At 37.1% G+C, this 21,126-nt stretch overlaps 1 protein-coding gene across 1 annotated transcript in view; it reads right to left on the bottom strand.

Moving 5' to 3' along the window:
- xrcc1 (X-ray repair complementing defective repair in Chinese hamster cells 1) overlaps positions 1 to 21,126 on the bottom strand; it is a 34,328-nt gene that overhangs the window by 12,644 nt on the left and 558 nt on the right. Inside the window, exons 2-10 of the mRNA XM_038307135.1 lie at positions 21,027 to 21,119; positions 17,025 to 17,132; positions 16,767 to 16,925; positions 16,328 to 16,402; positions 14,345 to 14,468; positions 14,019 to 14,125; positions 11,918 to 12,080; positions 11,474 to 11,714; positions 9,369 to 9,485 (exon numbers count right to left, since the gene is read on the bottom strand). Of these exons, the coding sequence (XP_038163063.1) occupies positions 9,369 to 9,485; positions 11,474 to 11,714; positions 11,918 to 12,080; positions 14,019 to 14,125; positions 14,345 to 14,468; positions 16,328 to 16,402; positions 16,767 to 16,925; positions 17,025 to 17,132; positions 21,027 to 21,119 (1,187 nt within the window). The remainder of the gene's footprint in view (positions 1 to 9,368; positions 9,486 to 11,473; positions 11,715 to 11,917; positions 12,081 to 14,018; positions 14,126 to 14,344; positions 14,469 to 16,327; positions 16,403 to 16,766; positions 16,926 to 17,024; positions 17,133 to 21,026; positions 21,120 to 21,126) is intronic.

Raw genomic sequence — 21,126 nt, 5'->3', positions numbered from 1 at the left:
GAAATAAATTCAAGACAACAAATACCATAGGGCCTCGTAATTAAAAAGATTTGTGGTTTTTGGGGTGGGGTGGGGGGGATAATCAAGTCACAGGTTTTTTATTTTTTTTTTTGGTTGTTTTTTTCCCCAAGGTAAGATAACATATTTAATACGTAAAAAAAAAAATTAAATTATAGATTTATTTTATACTGCAATTTTTTGGTCAATTTTAAACGTTTTACAAAAAACTTAAAATTTAATTACTTAGAAACATATAATACAACATAACACTACAAAAAACAAAAACATGAACACTAAAGAACTTGTATGACCCACCAAATCATGGGGAAGACAGTACGAGTGGACAGCTGTCTAACAGGAAGTCACTGGCAGCCTCTGCAGGAATGGTTACCTGGCTGTTTATAGAGGGCTGTGTGGAAGGACTCAACTTTAAAGAGGTTTAATTAAAACAAGGATAACCAATACTGTAGAGCAAACATCATTTAAGGGTTTGTGCGAGAAAAAAAAAGACAACAGCTTGAGTAAGTTATCAATGAGCCACTAGACACGGTATCCAGGACATGTGCCCGGCTGCTGTTTGGCTCTTGTTGAGCTGCTCCTAACGCAAATTTTTCATAAGGATTTCACGGACAGGGTTGCATGAAACACCACATGCTTTTTTACACAAATGTATTTATTAGCTGTTGTTAGTCTGCTGTTTGATCAAGTCCATCACCAGTGCAGCCATCAAGTCAGGAAAAATTAGAACACTACTCGCCCCCCTCTGTTCACAAGCTTTGTGAAAAGGTCCAGCCGGACCTGGAACCTGCTCACACCATCAGACGTACCTGCTTTAAGATCGTGGCATTTCTGTGCTTGGAGCAAACTCCAAAGAACTAAATACAATAACAGAATAGAATAGAAGAATATAATAAAATTTAACTTTTATGTCATTACACTGTCACAAGTACAAAGCAGCGAAATTAACTCTCTGCATTTGACCCATACCATTGGGGAGCAGTGGGCTGCCATGGTGCGGCTCCCGGGGAGCAGTGTAGGGTTAAGGGTCTAGCACAAGGACCCAGAGTGGCATTCTGTGGGAAATGAGTGGTACTTGAACTCAGAACCTCCAGTACCTTAGCACAGCGCCCTAATCACTAGGCCACCACTCCCCTGATAACATCGCCCTCACAGGGAATGGGCGCCATATTATCAAGAAGATGATGGAAAACAGACTGACAATACAGACTGACTGAATGCTGGTATTAAAGTGCCTCATCAACCATGCACAGCCACAAGCTGTTTATCCCCATAGCGTGTATCCCTGATGTAACAATTAATGCAAAGTAGTCATGACTAATTGTTAAGAACATAAAGTGGAGCACAGGGACCTGACATTTCCTGAGAAATATATATATTTGAGCTTTTATTTAGCAGTAAGCCAGAAATCAATTAGAAATAAATTAAATCAAGAAAAACAGGACAAATATTCATTGATATTCTTCATAGAGACTCCACTATACAACAAACACAGGAACCAGAAAGTACCACCTCAGATAACTGTATTAGAAAACAGCTTGAAGCCCAGGAGTAAATAATCCTCCAACCTTTCCTAGACAATTCCCCTAAGCCACTATAAAGTCAACTGAAAGTTATCAGTGGGGAGATTTGAAGCTCAGAAATGATATACCACGGATAAGGTAGGATCATTTTGGTGCACATTGAAGGAGGACATTTAACTGACCTCTGCTTAGGCTAGGAAATTGGAAAATGATAAATGAGACTTGGGAGAGGGGAGTAGTAGCGACAGTAAGAACTGTTATCACAAAATAAACAGATCAACATGCCAGAATGTTCTCCAAGATGGGAGAAACTATTTCTTTGACAGAGTTGACCACATTATACCGTCGCTTCAATAGTTTGGATGAAAATATTTTGCTTCGGGTAATTTATTGTTAGCTTTTAAAAATTAGCTTAGACACAAGTTTAGACACTTTTTATTCCACATAGAAGCTGTTGCAGTCCTTAACTTGTGAATGTAAAAAACTTTGAAGCATTTAACAGTGCTTTTGTTTTATGATTTTCACAGGATGAATAAAAAAAGTATATCAAACTGTTGCAATTGATGTGTTACCCTGGAGGCCCAAGATCATGCACCACACCATAAGAACTGATTAAAGAAGTTTTTATAAAAAACACAATCTCTTTATTACACATATCTGCTAAGATTTTATATATTTTGCAAGATGCAGTCAACTATAATGTCAAATATCCAAACAAAATGCTGTTTACTTGTGTCATAAACAGATTGTATTGTCAAATAAAACTACCGTATTTGAAAGAGGACCTTTCCTTTTGACATCAATTACATCTTTTTTCTTTTTCCTAGCTTGTGATTTTCTGTCAATGTGTTGAAGAAACAGCAAACCAGAGGAATTGACATTTGATTTCACATGTTTCCTCCAACATTAGTTCCCCAATGGGCTCTATGCACAGCTCCACTGCTTCCTGAATTTAAAGCAGCTCCTTTGTTTCCTGTCTTTCATGATTGGATGCACTGATTAATCCAGGTGTGTATGACCTAAGTAACTGGCCAGACACACCTGGATTAATCAGTTCGTCCAGTAAGGAAAGACAGGAAACAAAGGAGCTGCTTTAAATTCAGGAAGTAGTGGAGCTGTGCATGGAGCCCATACACCTGCTACCAAATTCTAGGCTGAATGGTCCACTCGCCCTACGCACTACGTGGCTTGGGACGGCCCATAATGTGGAAGAACCTCCACAGGAATGTTCAAACCGAGGTTTAGTGCCTAGGGATGATGTTCAGGATGCTGCTCAGTAATGCCGTCACTGATTGGTTAGGTCATGATCACATGGTACTTCAGCCAATAAGAGATGTGTTTCTGCAGGAGATTTTTCTTCTGATTAAGGCAGGAGCCAAATAAATTCATAGGTACACACTAGGGTTGGGAATTGAAAAGATTTTCACGATTCCGATTCCCTTTTCGATTCTATGAAACGATTCGATTCTTTATCGATTCTTTTTTCGATTCCAATTTCGGGGAAAAAGGAGAACAAACAGTTTGATTATCGGAATCAACTTTGTTTACTTAACTATTGCACAATCTTACAAACTCAACAAGATCAAGATGTCCACAGGAAATGTGAAACTGGAGTAATATCTGTGTTTAAATGAAAAATGAATACAAGAACAAACTTAATAACCAACAATGTCTAATAACAAATGATGGGATAATAACCTATTTTAAATAACAAAAAATACTAATTATAAAACAGTAGTAGGGAAAATTAACAGTTCTTTTGCAGAAAGATGAGCATATCTGCTTTTTCTGGAAGGATATGGGATCTTTCAGGGCTTAAGGTGTCTCCAGCCGTGGAGAACACCCTCTCAGATGGGGTGGAGGAAGCCTGCACGCAGAGGTAGTTTTCAGCCAGTCCAGATAGCAAGGGCAGCGTATCTTGCTTGTTCCACCACCACAGTGTGGCGCTATCCCTGCAGGGGATGGAGGGCAAGCTTTTACAGAGCTGGATTTCCTGATCTACCCTCTGGGCTAAGGAAAGACGGGGCTTTGATTCACAAAGTGACCGCAGCTCGTTGTCTTCCTCCTCGAATAGTACTTCCAACTTGCGTAACTTGCGTAAGTTGCGTAAGTTGCGTAACTTACCTAAAAAACGTGACGTAAGTCGTGCTCCCCAGAGCCGGCGCTCTAGGCTCTGGTGCTGCGGGAATCGAAAAAAGAATCGTTCAGCGAGCTGCCAAACGATGCCATGGAATCGAAAAATACGGAACCGGTTCTTAACAGGAACCGGTTTTCGATTCCCATCCCTAGTACACACCGCCAGCTAATGTATATGATTAGGTAACTTTATTAAACAAACTATTTTTTCTTATTCTTTAATATCAAAATTCAGTTTTATTCAGTCAATTATGATAATCCTAATATTTTATCATACTGCAAGTATATTCATTAGTATTGGCTGTAATGATTCTTTAAATGACCTGAAATTGATATAAAAAAAAAAGATAATTGAAAGTGTAATTTGAAAGCAACAGTCTTAACATGTAATGCAACCTACCTTGGTTCAATTACTGTTTACATCTGGCAAAAAAAAAACCTCGAAATGTGTAATGGCGTACTGTGATGACGCCTAAATAGCAACCAAAAGGATACACTAAATAAGTTAAATAAACTTTCAAGAGATTTATATAAACCATTAACACTACATCTGCACTACATTTATGTAGATGTTGGACAAAAAGGGGTCATCTGGCGTTTTATTCTGCAGTTTCAGGGGACCAAACTTAGACATGCAAAGGTGACCTAGAAATCATGTATTGTGTCTTTACCCAGTGGGAGTTGAGAAAATAAAACAAATTATCTACATCTTTATTAGATGTAAAAAAACTGACTTTCAAACATTGACCTTATTTGCACAGACCTCCACAATAGGACCCAATATAGAAACTATCTGCTAGTTAGGGTTTAAGCTTTGGAAGTAAAATTAACTCTGAAACTTAAAGGACATTTTTTAACAGGTATTTTAAAGAGTTTTAAATTATTTATTAAAGCAAGACTATATTAAAATTTTGAGCCCAGGCATCCTTTTTCAGTGGTGCAAGACGCTGTTAAACAGGGACAATTGTTTGCTATTCATCAGAACTGCTTGAGTGTTTTTTGCTCTTCTCATTTTTCTCTGCGTTGCCCGTTGCTCAGTGATTGTTTAATGACAACACAGGCAGCGTCTGCTGGGTTCTTAGCTGATGTCACAATCTGATTATGACAAACACTCCACGGTCTGCATGGATGGCAGGAGCTGAGCGAAGCTACACATTTTACCTCCAGATGCTCAGCAACAACAGTTAGAGTGTTAGTGTGCAGATTTGTTCGGGTGCTTGTCAGGATCAAAGTAAGTGGTTCTTTTAATTACCCATAGCAGATGCAGCTTTTAAATAAAGAATACATCATCAAAGCTGCACACTCCACACACAGCACAATAGCAGCGCTGGGCAGAGGAACCAATAGGGGAACGAGAAATCTCCGGCACATTTGGAAATTTGTAGAGAAAGGCGAACTTCTCGTTTTTATTCTGTTCCTCAAGAATTTTCAAAACAAAGTTCAAGGGTAAAAACACTGCAGCAGCATCCAATGTATTAACCCATGTATTAAAACCATATGTTTTCTCAGATTTTCTGCTGATCACAGGACAGTCTGCGTCCTAATTAAAGTAATCAAACTGCTCCTTTCATAACAAGCAGAGTCACAATCTATTATCTCTCAACTGAAACAAGAAAAGTCTTATTTACAGCCAAAGAGCAAGAATTTATTGTTTATTTTGAACATTCACACCAAAAACTAACACGGTGCTAATGTGGATAGTTACTTTAGTTATGAACCCATTTAAGAAATTAAACATCTAAAAAAAACAGTGTGTTTTTCCCAAAGGACAGTATTAAACCAAATTATATATAGACGGGATGTACCACCGGAACATAATCGAAGTGGCAGATATCAGGAAATCCTACCAATGGCTAGACAGAGCAGGAATGAAGGACAGCACAGAGGCACTCATCATGGCTGCACAGGTGCAGGCCGTGAGCACCAGAGCAATAAAAGCCCAGATCTACCACACCAGACAAGACCACCAGGTGCTGCAACATCAAGAAAAAAGAACAAGAAAAACTAGAGAAATACCAGGGGCTCAGAGAAGAGCTGGAAGATCAAGGCATCTGTGATACCCGTGGTCATTGGGGCACTCAGGGCAATGACCCCCCCAAACTGAAGGAGTGGTTACAGCAGATCTCTAAAAATACATTAGACATCCTGGTCCAGAAGAGTGCAGTTCTACGAACTGCAAAGATACTGCGCAGAACCCTCAAGCTCCCAGGCCTCTGGTAGAGGACCTTTTTTTTAAAATATATATAGTGTTTTCTAATTGTTTACTCATTTATGCTAATTTTCAGTATCCATTTTTGGATGAAAAATAAAACAATCACTAGGGGATTCTATTTTTATAATAATCACTAAGTGAATCCATTTCTAACATAATTGTTGCAGCACTAATATTAGGTTCCATATTAGATTTAAAGAGAAAATCTTTATATTAAACAAACAAAAATAAGCGGTCTGTGTATAAATGACGTATGAGCTTCACTTTGTGAATTTATTTAATTAGAGAAATTAACTTTTCTATAATATACTTATTTATTGAAAAGAGCTGTGCATCAAACTTAGCTTGTGTAAAATGTAAAATACACATTTACTTGCCGAAAAAGTTCAAACCTTAAGCATTTTTAAGCTAGTTATTAAACTTTGTAAGACTGAAATGGTTCAGAAACACAAATTACTGCTGTTTACTCTGTGTCCATTTAAATGGATCATTAATGAAGTAATTTTTCTTAAAAGGGGTAAAAAAAAAAAAGGCATCCTTTTGTAAAAAAGGAAAGTAGGAGACTTTGATGTCTCAGATTTTTTACTGTTTTTCCAGAGTTGATCTAAGGGAAACAGTGGATGGTGGTGTGTGTGTGGAAACTTCGTAAAAATGAACACAATCTGATCTCCCAATGTCCAAAATGAGACTTCAGGCCTACATTATTTAGTACACACAGATTAATCAACAACCAAGACACTGACCCTTGATGCTGCTAACCGCCCCCCCATAATGAGGCCTATAATTAGAGAGCTGCTGGAGCTCAGTGGGCAGAATTTGTGATCGCAGCGGGGATCGCTTGCTCAAGGTTACATTTCTCTCTGCACCAAGTGGGCATCCCTGCTGTGGTGGAAGTATTTCTGGATGTTTCAATCAGGGAGATTGTGGAGGACGAAGTGCACCAGGCAGAAGAACAGACACGGCTAAAATAGAGTTCTAATCAGACATGGAGTCATACTGCAGTGACATGTTCTGTGCTTCTTAATCCCTACCAGCTGCTCATTTGGAGTCGCCCCAGCAGCTCTGCAGGTCTGAAATTAATATTCTGTTCACTTTAAAGTATTTGATGTTAGCATGAGATTTTACATTTTTTTACAACTTTGTTCTATATTTTAAAAAAGGACCTAATGATTTTTGCACTACATACAAAACACTGTTACTGATGAATGTTGCTTTGAAACCAATTAGAACTTGGGATGCTGCAACTTTTAGTAGTGATTTATAACCATGTTGAAACTCTTGCAAACTACAGTGTATTAATAAACACATCTAGACAGAAATCTGGTGCTTGAAAGCAACCAGTACTCAAAGTACAAGACCCTTATTTATCAACATGGAGTTGGTGCACAATTCACACAGGAAAACAAAAAAAGGTTAATGACAAATGCATAACAAGGTGAAGTTTTTTAGTGATGTCAAGAGTCTGGACATACCTAATATGTTTTTTGTTTTAGTGCCAATACTTCAATAGTTTCAATAGTCATATTATAGGGATGCCGGTTCAGGCTTTGTCTCTGACAGCTTTCAGAGCCATATCCTATTATTTCTTTAAAAACCTCAAATCAAATCAAACTGTCTTGTGCAGAACTGCACAATCTAAATTGATGTTTCATAATTTCTCATCCAGCAGACTTCCTCCCACTGCTGAAAAAGCAGACAGATCTCTCTTTCCCAGAAGACTCATTCCGCTAGTCTCTGTTTATTCTTCTCCAGCCTCTCCACTGTTATGGCTTTTTGGTGCCTGTCTCCTAATGTAAGTGTAGTCCTGGATTTTGGCAACGCTTTAAAAGGACAAGATGGAAGTTGTCGATAAACTAGTTAATCTAAAGTTGATTGATCCTACTTATCAATTAATGATTAATTGATGATATATATTTTCTTAAAAATTTGAGTTTCCTCTTTGATGAAGATGATGTCTCTATAACATGATGGGTAGGGTTTCATGTTTAGTGTGAATAAAGTGGGCAGTATGTGGCTTTCAATTTAAAGCCGGGCGTACACTGTGTGATTTTCGGGGCGATTTTCCAGTCATGCAAGAATCTTTCGATCGACTTTCAGCCTGATTGTCTTCTTTGTTTGGCTTCTGGATAGACGAGTCACAACCAGCTCCATCTCACTGCGGAGCTCAGTCCGATGTGGTTATTAAGGGTACAGTGTGAGCAGGCAGATTGCATGAGAGCGTTGGGCTGAACATAAATCGTGAGCTGTGAACTCAAACTGTACGACTAAACCCTGCGGTTTAGTCGTACAGTGTGAGCAGTAGCTGCGTGCAACGGTTGAAAAAAAATCACACAGTGTACGCCCAGCTTAAGCGAAATCCTACAATCATTGGGAGCAACACCAAACAGTGCTTCTAAGCTGCAGGTTATTTTTTTGCAGGTTAATATTTTCCATAATGCACCTCAGTTATCCGTCATCACATGCTCTTACACCGGTAATCTTTGGTTTGGCTGACACTACTGGGCTGAACGGGTGCCTGTTAGGGGATAACTTAGGGGGATTGTCAAGCATTATATTTACGAACAGAAAGACGAAAGGTCAATTTTGCATCCTTGTCACGAGTGTTTTTTACGTCTCAGTTATAACACCCCTCTGGTCTGATTAGTTCTCTATTAACTATCAAAGTTTGCCTCTGCTTAAGAATAAACAGCAGCACCCTCTTTTGGATGGCGACAAAACTGCAGCACCGAAAGACGGTCTGTCAGAGAGGAAGTTAACAGTTCATTTGATGAAATAAAAAGATCTACTAAACCATTATTGCATAATTAATCAAAAGTTGACGATTTGAACATAAAGATGTTGATTCTATGAGATCAACACAACAGTCACAGGTCATGCAGCATAGAAAGAAACAGTTTTATGTGACGAACTGACTATTTCAATCTCCTTAAATAATCATGATCTGGTGTTTGATTTTCTACTTTAAATGCCCCAAAAATTAACAAATTCCTCCCAGATTTATAATAAAAAACATTTTAAACTTGGAGTATCATCTTTAGAAGACTGATATATACAATAGTGTCCTCAGAAAAAAGATCACTTGATAAAAATAAATAAGTTACTATATTCAATCTGCTTTAGGGATCAATAAAGTATTTTTTGGGAGTTTTATTTATAGCAGCTATACTATTGAGATATGTTTTTTTTTATCTTTATCTAAAACATTTCAAATTTTAGAAGCTAGTAGTTGCTCTTCTTATTATTCTATATTGTAATGGCATTATAGCATATTCTGCAATATAACAGAAAAAATGTATCATGATTTAAGCCTTTCGTATAAGTTGGTATAAATTATTATTGAATAGTTATTTTTTTTTTTTACCAATTTAAGATAAGGGTCAGAAAAAAAAAACCTAAAATTAAGCAGAGTTTAAATACATGTCCTTAGAAATATAAGAGTATATTATAGATAATACATAATATCTAATGTCAATTCTTACCGTTTATATGAGATTTTCTGTTTCCTCTTATGGCAGTCCATCACCCATTCTTTCCTCACGATGATACCGCCTGCTGATTTCACCTGGCTGTACTTGGGGGTGTTGGCGAAGGCACAGCTGGAGACAAACCAAAGAAAAATCCAGTTAGAAAACTAAGAAAGAGTCATTTAAAAATTAACTTTTGGATGTTAAACAGAAAATGAAGAGGTCATTTTCCCCAGTAGCATGTAACACAGTTGGAAAAGTGTTTAGTGGGTTTAAATTTAGAACAAAAGTGTGATAAATTCACTTTTAATGGGTTTTTCTTATACAAAAGAAAAACATTTCTTTAAAAAGAGAATTTAAAGAAGATGTTTCAGCTAAGACAGTAGGTTTTCATTCCTGCTCTACTGTCTTTTATCTACATTATGCAGTTTCTCAGTGCATTGATCTTCTAGCTTATCTCGAGGTTATTTTGCATTTGTTCCTCATTTATCTCTTCAGGTTCTCTTTGCACAGCAGTATCTCTAAGCCGTATCTGTAAGCAGTCCTTGTCTCCAGAGAACTGCAGTGAGGAGTTTCTCTTAACAGCTTTTGGTGCGGTGAGTATTATAAATTGGATCTCACTGCAGTTTATGTTCACACAGTGTTTCCTCAGAGTGACAGCTGAACCACTGAAGAGGTGCGCAATTTTAAGCAAGAACTGATTTATTTTTATTTTTCTGATGTCTACGCCGGTCATCTGTCCATATGAATTTAGCTTGAAATTGATTTTCCTTCAGGAATGCGATTTGTCTTTGTCTTTTAGGGGATTTGTGAAATGGGCTTATTTGTGCTGTTTGCACAAACTGTCCGGAATTCCTAAAAATGAAGACAAGATGCAGAGTGTTCCTTCTTTTCATTTGTCTTTCGATACAAAGCTGTATATTTTTAAAAAGTCTCAATCTTTATGCATCTCCACACAACCGTATGAGTTTTCAAGCATAATTTGTCTAAACGATGACCTGTTAGACAACAATATCTGTCACTATTTGTGCTAAAGTTTGGTTTTGTTTGTATTTAAACTAACGATTATTTTGCGGATCCATGGATCTGTCGATTATTTTTTCAATGAATCGATTAATAATTGGATAGCAAAAGGTTCCTAAAAGAAGACTTTTTGCTAAATTAAACGAGATGAAGCTCAAACTTTTCCACTTGAGGAGTTCCGGATTTTAATTACTGGCAGACGAAAAGGACTTTTATCTTATTTGCAAAATGTTTACTTATGTTTTTTTTTTACAATTTTGGTATAATTGCTGCTCAAGGTGGTGCGCTCTTCCAGCTAAAGACATGTTTTACAGTCTCTAGACTCCAGTTAATGATTAATGGATTACTAAAACTAGTTGAGGACAATTTCAATAATTGATGAATCACGATTAATCCGATTAATTGTTTCAGTCCTAATTTAAACAAGAAAAAGGCTGCTTTTCAAGAACAAAATCAAACCTGCTGCAAAACACAAACTGTGTAGGAAGAACTTAAGCTGAAAGTATTTAATAAAAATGCAATATGTCCATGTCATGTCCATAAAGATCTTTTTTTGATGAAGAGATGCAGTATATAAAACCATTCATATGAGGAACTAAGCTAGCCTGCCATCCTGCAAACTATCAGGAAGTACACACAGAGACAAGATGCAGGCTGTTAACTAAAAAATGATCAAAAGGCTCATTTCACTAATTATAGGTGTTTTCAGGCCAAAAACATAATTTAGTCCATCTCTAAATTATTTAAAAGCACATCTAATGTATTGTTTGTTTATTTTAACTACTATTAGTGAAGGGTCAATAATTAGTTTATATAAAAGGGAATTTTAACTTTAAGAATTCTGCCTAAACCTTCATGGGGAGACCTCTTACTGTATAGCTGGATGGTCACAAAAGAACACTGCTTAAGAATACACATTTTGTTAGAGTGCTAAAGCTTAGAAAAAGAAAAGTTTTATAGATGAAAAAAGTGTCTCCAAACCCCCAAGAAGAGCATTATAAGAGATGTCAGGAATAAAATGATCATCTTTAGCAGAAGGGTTACCATTAACATGAATAATTAGATGATTTGTGATCCTCCTGAGCTGAACTACTCACATAAGATGTGTGGAGTCAGGAGTCCAGTCTGGTCGATATTTGGCTCCCATTTCAAGTGCCTTTTCTCTCAGCTCCCCTCTGAAGGGGTTCTGGAAGCCACTCAGGACAAACACCACCCCCTCCAAGATCTGTTTAAATGGAACTTGCTGCTCAGTCTTAGTCTTTGTTTTGGGTTTGGGTTTAGGTTCTGCTTTGGCCTGGCTCTCCCTCTTCTTCTCAGCAGATTTCTGTGCTGATGATGCTGCAACAAGAATAGGATTTGTATTTTTTGGGGGTAGCCACAGCAGGTTATTATGAATTGCTGGTCATACTTGGCAATGTTTTTATCCCAGATGCCCTTTCTGCCAAAAAAGATCCCCTTTATTGTAGTTAAAGATGTAAACCACAAAACGATTGATCTTTTCTAAAGATAAATAAGAAGATGAACGATCAATGAACTGTTACCTTTGGCAGTGCCTGGGCTTGGCGTGCTGACTGGGCTTTGTTTGTGTTTAGAAGTTGTAACTTTGGTCTCAGGCGAGGCAGCCGGGCTCATTTTCTTTGCTGGAGGAGGTCCTGGAGCTGACTGCCGCTCTTTGCTAAACTCAAACTTCCTTTTTGCTGGGGGCTAGATAAAGAAAAGGCAAAATTATTTTAAAAAGTATTTTATCTTAAACAAAAGGCAGTTTGGTTACTTTAACATGAAAATATTTCTATTGTTTGGTTTTTGATTTTAACAATCAGACTTTACCATTTTCTTTATAAAACATAAAAAAGGCAAAAATACTTTCTGTAAATTAAACAGCCCTAAAAATAAACTATATACAATCAAAAACAGATTTTTCAAAATATTTTATCAAAAATAAAACATAGCCTTTCTCACTGCTAATTATTTAACAACACAAAACACTCCCTGTTTTAATTCAGCTGTGGTTTCAAAAATGATCAAATTAAGTCAAATCCAGAATAATGACAAAAATTTTAATCTTTTTTTTTCTTTGGCTTTCATAAACTTGGAAATAAACATATATTTCTGGTACAGCTCTCCTTTAAACTGTTTGACCTGGGTCACTCAATTTGGCAAGCCTTCCACAAGCCTCTCACTATGTTGCTTGGATGTCGGCCCATTCTGAACCGACTGAGTGACCTTGTCAGTTCTGCCCACATGTTGTCAATGGATGAAACAGGAATTTTCAAAGGCCGCTCCAAAACATTGAATTGTTGTCTCTATGTCCATTTGTAGAAATTTAAGCCCAAATTAACTTCCAACCCTGCTTAACTGAATAAAAGCTACGTCTCTGACATTTAAAATGTAGTTAAATGCAACATATGTTAAAATTTTTATACATTGCCTGAATCCACAGTTCATTTTACCAAAATAACTGTAATCAAAGGCTAAAATTTAAATAAGTGATTAAAGCTGTGTGGTAATCAGGGAATTATTTTAGTGCAAAGGTTTCAGAGAAAAAAAAAAATGAAAGACTAGATTAAAAATTATCCTGCTTTGTAATCCAGTGTGGATCATCATCAACTCTGCACATGCATTTTACATTCGCAATAATAAAAAGGAGCAGGTCTCCTTTCTGCTCTCTTTGCTCTGACTGCATTCTGAGCTTTTATGCAGAGAAGCTGCCAGCGAGGCGAGGCACTCACTACCGACCGTTAGGAGACAGTAACGGCAGAATGACTGCTAATTTCTCCTTAAGTTGCTAAACTCACAAAACAAAAAGTCACTGGATTTATCTCTATCTGCTTTTTTGAAGCTAAAATGAATTCAAACTTTCCCTTTTCTCTCAAAAATTGTAAAAAGTGTTATTGTGACAAAAAGAAATGTGGAATTCTTAATCTAAATTCTGAAAAAAATAAATAAATAAAAAAATCGCTCCAGTAAAGAGGACTTTCTAAATTTAGCCGCTGACATGGCTGTGAGTTGTTGCACAACATGTTCAGAAAGAGAAGAAACCTTTCACTTCACTTTGAGAACAAAGGAAGGTCATCAGAAAGTAAAGAATGCAAAGATTGCTTATGCAGTGTTTTCAAGAAACTATTTATTACATCATTATTAAGAACAAATGACTGCTTAGTCAGGGAATGTTGCTCTTTTAAGATGAATATTCTAAAAAAAAAAGAAAATCTAAATCAGCTTTTTTCATAAACACTGAAAAACTGCAATTGGCTCTCTTTAAAACACCAAAAGTGACAGAAGGAAAAACAGGTATTTCCTTCCCGAAAGCACCCTATTTAGATTGCATCACTAATGTAGATTAAAGCAGAAAGGGTTGCTTTTTCTCTGCCCTTAATAGAATATCTGATTTTTAGGAAAATCGTTGGATTAAATTCATGCATAACATCATAAACTGTTAGAAATGCATTGAACATTTGTTTTTCATCTAAAATACCATTTGCTGCAGGCTGCAAACTCCCTTCAAACTTTGCTTCATAGTTTTATCTCCTCCACTGCCTCCTTGGCCTCATGTGGACTAAATAGAGGAGGACTACAGTTCCCTGATGAGCAGGTGCTTGGTGGGTGCCCTTCAGAGCAGAAAATGATGAGGTTATTTAGTACCTGTGGTGAGGCAGAGACGGAGGTTGAAGCTTGACCTGATGATTGAGAGCTGCCTCCTGCTTGCAGAGCAGCAGCAGCGTAGCTCAGCTTGTCACTTGGTGGAGATGCTAAAGATAGAGAAGAGCAACACACTGTGAGGGAAAACAAGGTAGTCATTAACATTAAGACCCTCCTAATAATAAAGCAAGTCTTTCAAATATCTTGTCCCTCGGCACAGTGTAGTGGCCTAAAACAAAACCTCATTAGAATTCAGTTATAACTGCTTTATAATCACAAAGCTGCCAGAAGAATTGATTGGGTTTGTTAACTTAAATAAAAGGCTTTACCTTTGAGTGAAGTGCTTGGCTTTGTTGCATTGTCTCGGTTGAAGAAGAGACTGCCAGGTTGAAGGCTGGGCCCAGATGAAGGAGACTCATCTTTCACCCTGAACTGTCCAAGCTTTGTTATTTTCTGGCAGGAAAGAAGGATGAGTTCAGTCCCCAAGCAGAAGATACAGGGACCCAATTAAGTGACTTTGGTTCAGACTAGAAAGGAGCCTTTCAATATTAAAAATACATATTTTAACACTCCCTATTGAGCTTGCCCTGGATTCCAGTCTAGCATATACAAAGCCTTCGATTTAAGCTCTACAATTAACAGGGCTACAAAGCCTTATTAATACAACAGTCTTTATTGAATTAAATCAATCTCAGACTGACAATTTCATGAAAAGTAATGGATTTAACATTAGTTTATTTAGAAAAAGAATAATAATAATAATAATAATAATAATAATAATAATAATAATAATAATCCCTTGGGGGGCAATTACTACCACGGGAATCGATTTGCCGATATATTGCGATTTTCGGGTGTCCAATATAATATCGATCTTCCAGTTCCTAATATTGATTTAAAAAACTAAAACATTGAGGGAAAATGGGCTACCTCTGCACCGCCACTCTGGCAGATAGCGCCATGGAGCCCTTTTGCTGTGCAGCTGAACACCAGTGCTGTAGTTGAGGCAGTAGAAGACGTAGACTGACTCAAACCCCAAACAACATGGATTCTGATGAAAATATACAGCACTTGCCTTTTTATCTATAAATTTCATTTGGATAGCTTGGAAAGATATTGTAGTATATATTGATATTGGAATATCATTATATGTGACCCGAGTATCGTGACACGTATCGAAAAAACACATGCCAATACTCAACCCTACAGCGCAAAGGACCCCTGTCCACTCCTATGAGGTCATTTTTCATTTGTTAGCATGCTATCCATAAACTGACATCAACCATAGACTGAGGCAACAGTGGCATTGGGTGAAGGAGTTTGTCTTGCAACCAGTAGTTGCAAAGAGGGTTCACCTGTCTCAGTTGCTGTGTCCTCAGCAGCTTTTGGTAGAGTGCAGCTTACCACCTGTACATTTGCACGTGACTGACTGAATGTAGTGTAAAGCATTTTAAAGGCCCCCGATTTGAAAGGGGCTAGAGAAGTAATGGCCTTTTACCAACATAGGTGCAGTAATACATTATTTACATCAATATATAAAGACTAAAATTTAGTGTTTTCTGGGCCTAAAAGGCAATCCCAGAGTTTTCATTGGTCCCTGCTTGGCCATCAGTCTGAAACCTTTCTAGCTCTGTAACCGATGTGCATAAGGATCCTCTACAAGGTTTGAATCTACAGTAGATACCCTGTTGGCCATGCGAGGTTTATGTCAGGGTAGGGGAACTATTTCTGTGTTTTTATGGACCGATATATATGGAAGTATCTGTGTCACTGGGATTTTAATAAAAAATGCCACTGAAATTTAAATGTTGTATGTTTGTACTTACTGTTTCAGTGTTAAAATATATTCAGAACACATTTTTGACCTAAAAAAAAATTCATTGTCATTATTTCTACACAGCTGAAACTTTATTTTTGATTTTCTCTTCAAGCTAAAAATTCACATTACTATTTCAAAGTGATTACATTTTCAATACTTATTTTTCAGTTAAATTTTTCAGTGTTAAAAAAAATCTGCATATAAAAAAATTCAATCTTTTAAAATTCAAACTCAATATTTTCAGCCTCCTGAGATTCAACTGGCTCTATTTCCCTGTCTTAAATTCGGCGTCTAAATTCAGTGTAATAAGGGAAGGGTTACTTCAGGTCACAGACATTAGCAATGGATTGTGGCGTCCAACACCCAGCCAATCCCGTTATGTTTTCTTAGTCACGTGACGTGTTACAAATATAAGACCCCGATGGAACCCTGTTATCGTCATGAACACAGTTTCGTTGTATTTTAAAATAAAGCAACACGATGTATAACTTACAGGGGATGAAGTCGGAGGATCGGTTTTATCAGGTGGCGAGTGGAACTTGACAAAAGCCAGCCCGTATGCAATGTTCTGAAAAGTTTAAAAGACAAAATGAACACTAATGCTGCTAAAACAAACACCTATATTCAGCTTAAATGCAGCAGAAAAAGGCAAAACTAAAGATTCCCATTGACAATTATTTCACATCACAGGCTGTTATAATAATTAAGCAGTAATGTTCACTAAAGCAACTGTTTTTATTTATAGGGTCAGAAATGTGTTGCTTCATATGCTGCAAGCTTCAAATGGATGTAATGTATAATGAATGTCAGGCCTCCTACTAAATACGTAACTTCTACTACCACCCCCCCATATGGAAAAATTCACAACTAATACATTCACCCTGAGAAAAAAAGAAAAAGATAAGCTGATATGAAACCAGTACTTCCCCCACCTTGCTGTATGGCTGGGTGCACACAATTTTTACTCTGTCCCACTTCTCCTGAGCCGTGCTTTTCTGCAACTGGTTGGGTCCAAAGAAACGAACCCGGTTCATGTTGGTGCCATTTCGGCTCTCAGTAGGGGACATGAAGGAAGACGTAACAAGAAGAACCTGAAAGAAAGAAAGAAACAAAGAACATCTTTATATGTTCATAAACTTAGGATGGGTAGGAAGTGAGAAATTTAAAAGTGTGATTTGTCTAAATAAAACCTCATAGTCTTGGTTTTTGACAGCTGAAGAATTTCCGACCAATACTTCGATGAAAGCTGATCCTTCATTTCCGATGTCAATACTGTGGACCTGCTCCTCCTTCTCAAACTGGGGAAGAAGTACAAACAAAATGAGGTTGGAAGAGGAAAAAAAATTCAGTGAACATAAGAGAAGCAGATCTCCTCATAGTTAAGGCAACAAGCAGCTGTGGCTTAAGTCTCATAGCATCAGATATTTCACACTAGAGTTTGGAGATTTACTAAACATTAATCATCATAATTAATTCGGGAAGTATTGAAATCTTTGTTATTCAACATGTTTTTGTTTTTTTCTCTAAAGAGATTTAAATAGTTGCACTTACGCATTTTACATGTACGGTAACTGGAAAGGTTCTGATAAAAAAATATATGAATTTGCAAAACAGTATGGTCAGCATAGAATATCTGTAAAGGGCTGCCTTCATTTCCAAATAACAAAGATCACAGAAAATCTCCAATTTCAGAACCTCTGCTTCGGTGGGAAGAGCTGAAAATATTACAAGGTTTATACATGAATGAGTTACTCTAATTTATTGCTTTTAATGCTCTTAGAAATAATTTTAATGCGATCAACAAGTATGTATGACTAATATATATATATATATATATATATATATATATATATATATAAAAACGCGGCAAAATTGTTCGCCATCTTTACCATCGACAGGCTGCAGCCATGTCCCAAATTCCTCGTTTTCCAGTCAATTTTGTTGAAATTTGCATTTTCCCATTCTCTATTTTTTCTCCGCCTAAAGCTTCTTTTCCAAACAAACAGCTTTACGATCAACAGGAAGCAGTTCAGCCCAAACAAGGGGAACCAGTTATATCTGATATAACATATCTGAGGAATTTGTTTTTTAGAAAAAAATAAAAAAACAATTTTAAAAGCCACGATAATCACATTTAATGAATTTTAATGCCAATTAAGGCCTTAAAGGAATAGTACACCCAAAACATGATTAGCCTTCATTTTCTACTCACCCCCATGCTGAACAAAACTCTGGAGTACTTTTTTGATATCTCAAATGCATCTGGAGATCTGGGAGGCTTCTTGCTGTCTGCTGACATTCAAATAATGGAGGTCTATGCTGCCCGAGACAGAAAGGTCCATAAAAGTCCACAAAAAACGTGTCAATATTCCTCCATACTGCTCGTCCAATGTATTCCAAGTGTCCTGAGTGGGTAGCATCCAGAATTTACTTGAAACGAAGTCATTTAGAATGTTTTTAGAGCATAAACAGTAGTGTATAGGATTTCCTGAAAGCGCGCACCTGCGCGATCACGACGCTACGGAAGCCGGCAGACCAAGCAAGATGAAAGTGCGCATTCAGCGTCTGCTCTGCCAATAATGCAAGCGTAGAAGAAGAAATGTGCCGTTTACCTGTGCAAAGAAAGAAACAACGAAAGAAAAATGTCTGAGGACTTCAGTGTTGAGGAAGAGCATGAGTTCTTTGCCGAGCTGAATGCGCTGGTTTGGTCTGCCGGCTTCCGTAGCGTCGTGAACGCGCATGTGCGCGCTTTCAGGAAATCCTATACACTACTGTTTATGCTCTAAAAACATTCTAAATGACTTCGTTTCAAGTAAATTATGGATGCTACCCACTCAGGACACTTGGAATACATTGGACGAGCAGTATGGAGGAATATTGACACGTTTTTTGTGGACTTTTATGGACCTTTCTGCCTCGGGCGCTGGGCACCTCCATTATTTGAATGTCAGCAGACAGCAAGAAGCCTCCCAGATCTCCAGATGCATTTGAGATATCAAAAAAGTACTCCAGAGTGTTGTTCAGCATGGGGGTGAGTAGAAAATGAAGGCTAATCATGTTTTGGGTGTACTATTCCTTTAATTTAAAACAATAATAATTTTAATGACTTTTAATTATTTTTAATGACCCGCAGAAACCCTGTTAGTTTATTTTGTCATACAAATAATAATTTCAGTTAGTTATAATAACTTGATAAAGTGATTTTTGTTAAGTAACCTCACTGATGGTCCAGGATGAACCAATAAAAAAAAAAAAAAACACCAACATGCAGGAGATTTTATTATCCAAATACAATATATTAGGCTTAAATGTATTTAAGTTGGGAAGGTATCAGACATTCTACAACCATAGAAAACCATAGATGTGTGCATGTAATGCTTTCTTTACATTACTAATAAAACAGTTGCTATATCTATAGACTAATAAGGTGAAATGTGCTTCTATATGATGTAGACAACGGTTTTTATAAACTTAAAATAATTAAACAGCTGTGGTTGGGAAACTAACGTACATTTATTTAAAATATATTTTAGATGAAACTGGTTGCCAAATAAACTGAAAATGATAATAATACTACTACTAATAATAGAACTTTATTGATCTCACATTGGAGAAATTCACCTCTGCATTGAACAGGGGCAGAGCTAGATGGGGGCCAGGGGTGGCCATGGTCACCCTTAGCCAATCATTGGCCACCCCTACCATTTTTTCCCTCTAATACAGACAGTGGCAGCAGTAATACTCTCAAAGGGGAATATTCAAAACATTTCAAATTTTTTATATATTAACAATTACTTGACAACAATAACACATGTTGGTAATTATGCACATTAAAATACTAACATTAAAGATGATTAGTACAGAAGTCATGCTCTTTCCATAACTAGATTCATGGGGTAAAGAGAAAATGATGTCTCTGCAAGTCATCTAGGAGTCTTTAGTGAAATCATAGATAACTATTTTAATAAAAAAAACCTATTAAATAATCAATTTATGTCGATATTAGTACTTGTAAATATCTATTTTATCCAGAATGATTGTTGATAAGAGTAGGTAAGTAAAGACAATGGAAAAGATGTTTGCCCCAGAACTCAAACCTGAAAGAATTTTATACACTATACCTTTTATCTAAAAAAGCGCAGATGTTTAAATATTTATGCGTCTATTTGTTAGCGAAGGCTGTAGGAAAGTATGGTTTGTCTTTATCAAGAAATATGGATTCTTTGCTCGTTAATTTTCCTATTGGAACAGTGTAGATTAACCCTGAGGTTCAGTTGCCACGCCTCAGTGTATATTGGTTATTGCTTGGCCACCCTAATAAACATTTTCTAGCTACGCCTCTGGCATTGACCCATTCCCTTGGGGAGCAGTGGGCTGCCATCTTGGGGCACCCAGGGAGCTGTGTGGGGTTAAGGGTCTTGCTCAGAGACCCAGAGTAGCAGTCTGTGGGATTGGACTCGAACCTCAGGATTCCAGGCTCTATGCTCTAACCACTAGGCCTCCATTCCCCCATCAATGAACGAATGGGTTATCGATTTAAGATGGCTGCAGGGGCGGTCTAGACAGGGGCCAGGATATGATCTACAGGGGAACTGGCCCCTGTACTGAAGAAATTATACTCAAAGAAATTCTAAAGATGATTTGCGCTGGAACAGACATGGTTACTGATGGGTCCGTTGGGTCTATTTCATTGTTTTTCTTTACAAATTCTGTTTAACTATTTACTTAAAATCAATAAGGCGATAGCTTAAGTGGTATTGCGCTAGGATCTCAAGTTTCTTTTGCTAAATGTTTTTTTTCTCCAAAATAAATTGCTCCAATTTTATTGGCTGAATTTATCAGTTTTTCTTGAGTTATAATTCAGATTTTGTAGTAAATGGTAATTTTAACTTAAATTAATTCAAAAATGTGTTAAATTCCTAAATTATGAATGTAAATTGACCCAGTAAGACACATTTTAATTAAACCTAATTGAATAGAAATTTCACTTCATAAAGCTCTCTTAATATATTTGAATCCCTTGTCCTTCGTTTTATTTCACGCTTTTCTGTGCCCCCATGAAAACACGCTGGCCCCCTCCTGGCCCCTGGTACATTTGGTCTAGAACCGCTACTGGATGGCTAACATATATATTTATTTAGACCGGGATCTTAAAAACAATGAAAACATGAATCATTGAAAAGAACCCAAACCTGTAGGATGACGGATGTCTGCTTCTCTCCGGGTTTTGCGGCTTTCCACTTTCTGTAGGTGTCTGAGCTCAGCAGGTTGTCTGCTTTATGAGTCTGGATT

The sequence above is a fragment of the Cyprinodon tularosa genome, unplaced genomic scaffold (assembly GCF_016077235.1).
Source record: "Cyprinodon tularosa strain WSP-4 unplaced genomic scaffold, ASM1607723v1 ctg60, whole genome shotgun sequence".
Classification (NCBI taxonomy): domain Eukaryota; kingdom Metazoa; phylum Chordata; class Actinopteri; order Cyprinodontiformes; family Cyprinodontidae; genus Cyprinodon; species Cyprinodon tularosa.
Note: the sequence above shows the minus strand (reverse complement) of the source record. Positions and strands in the feature narration are given on the sequence as shown.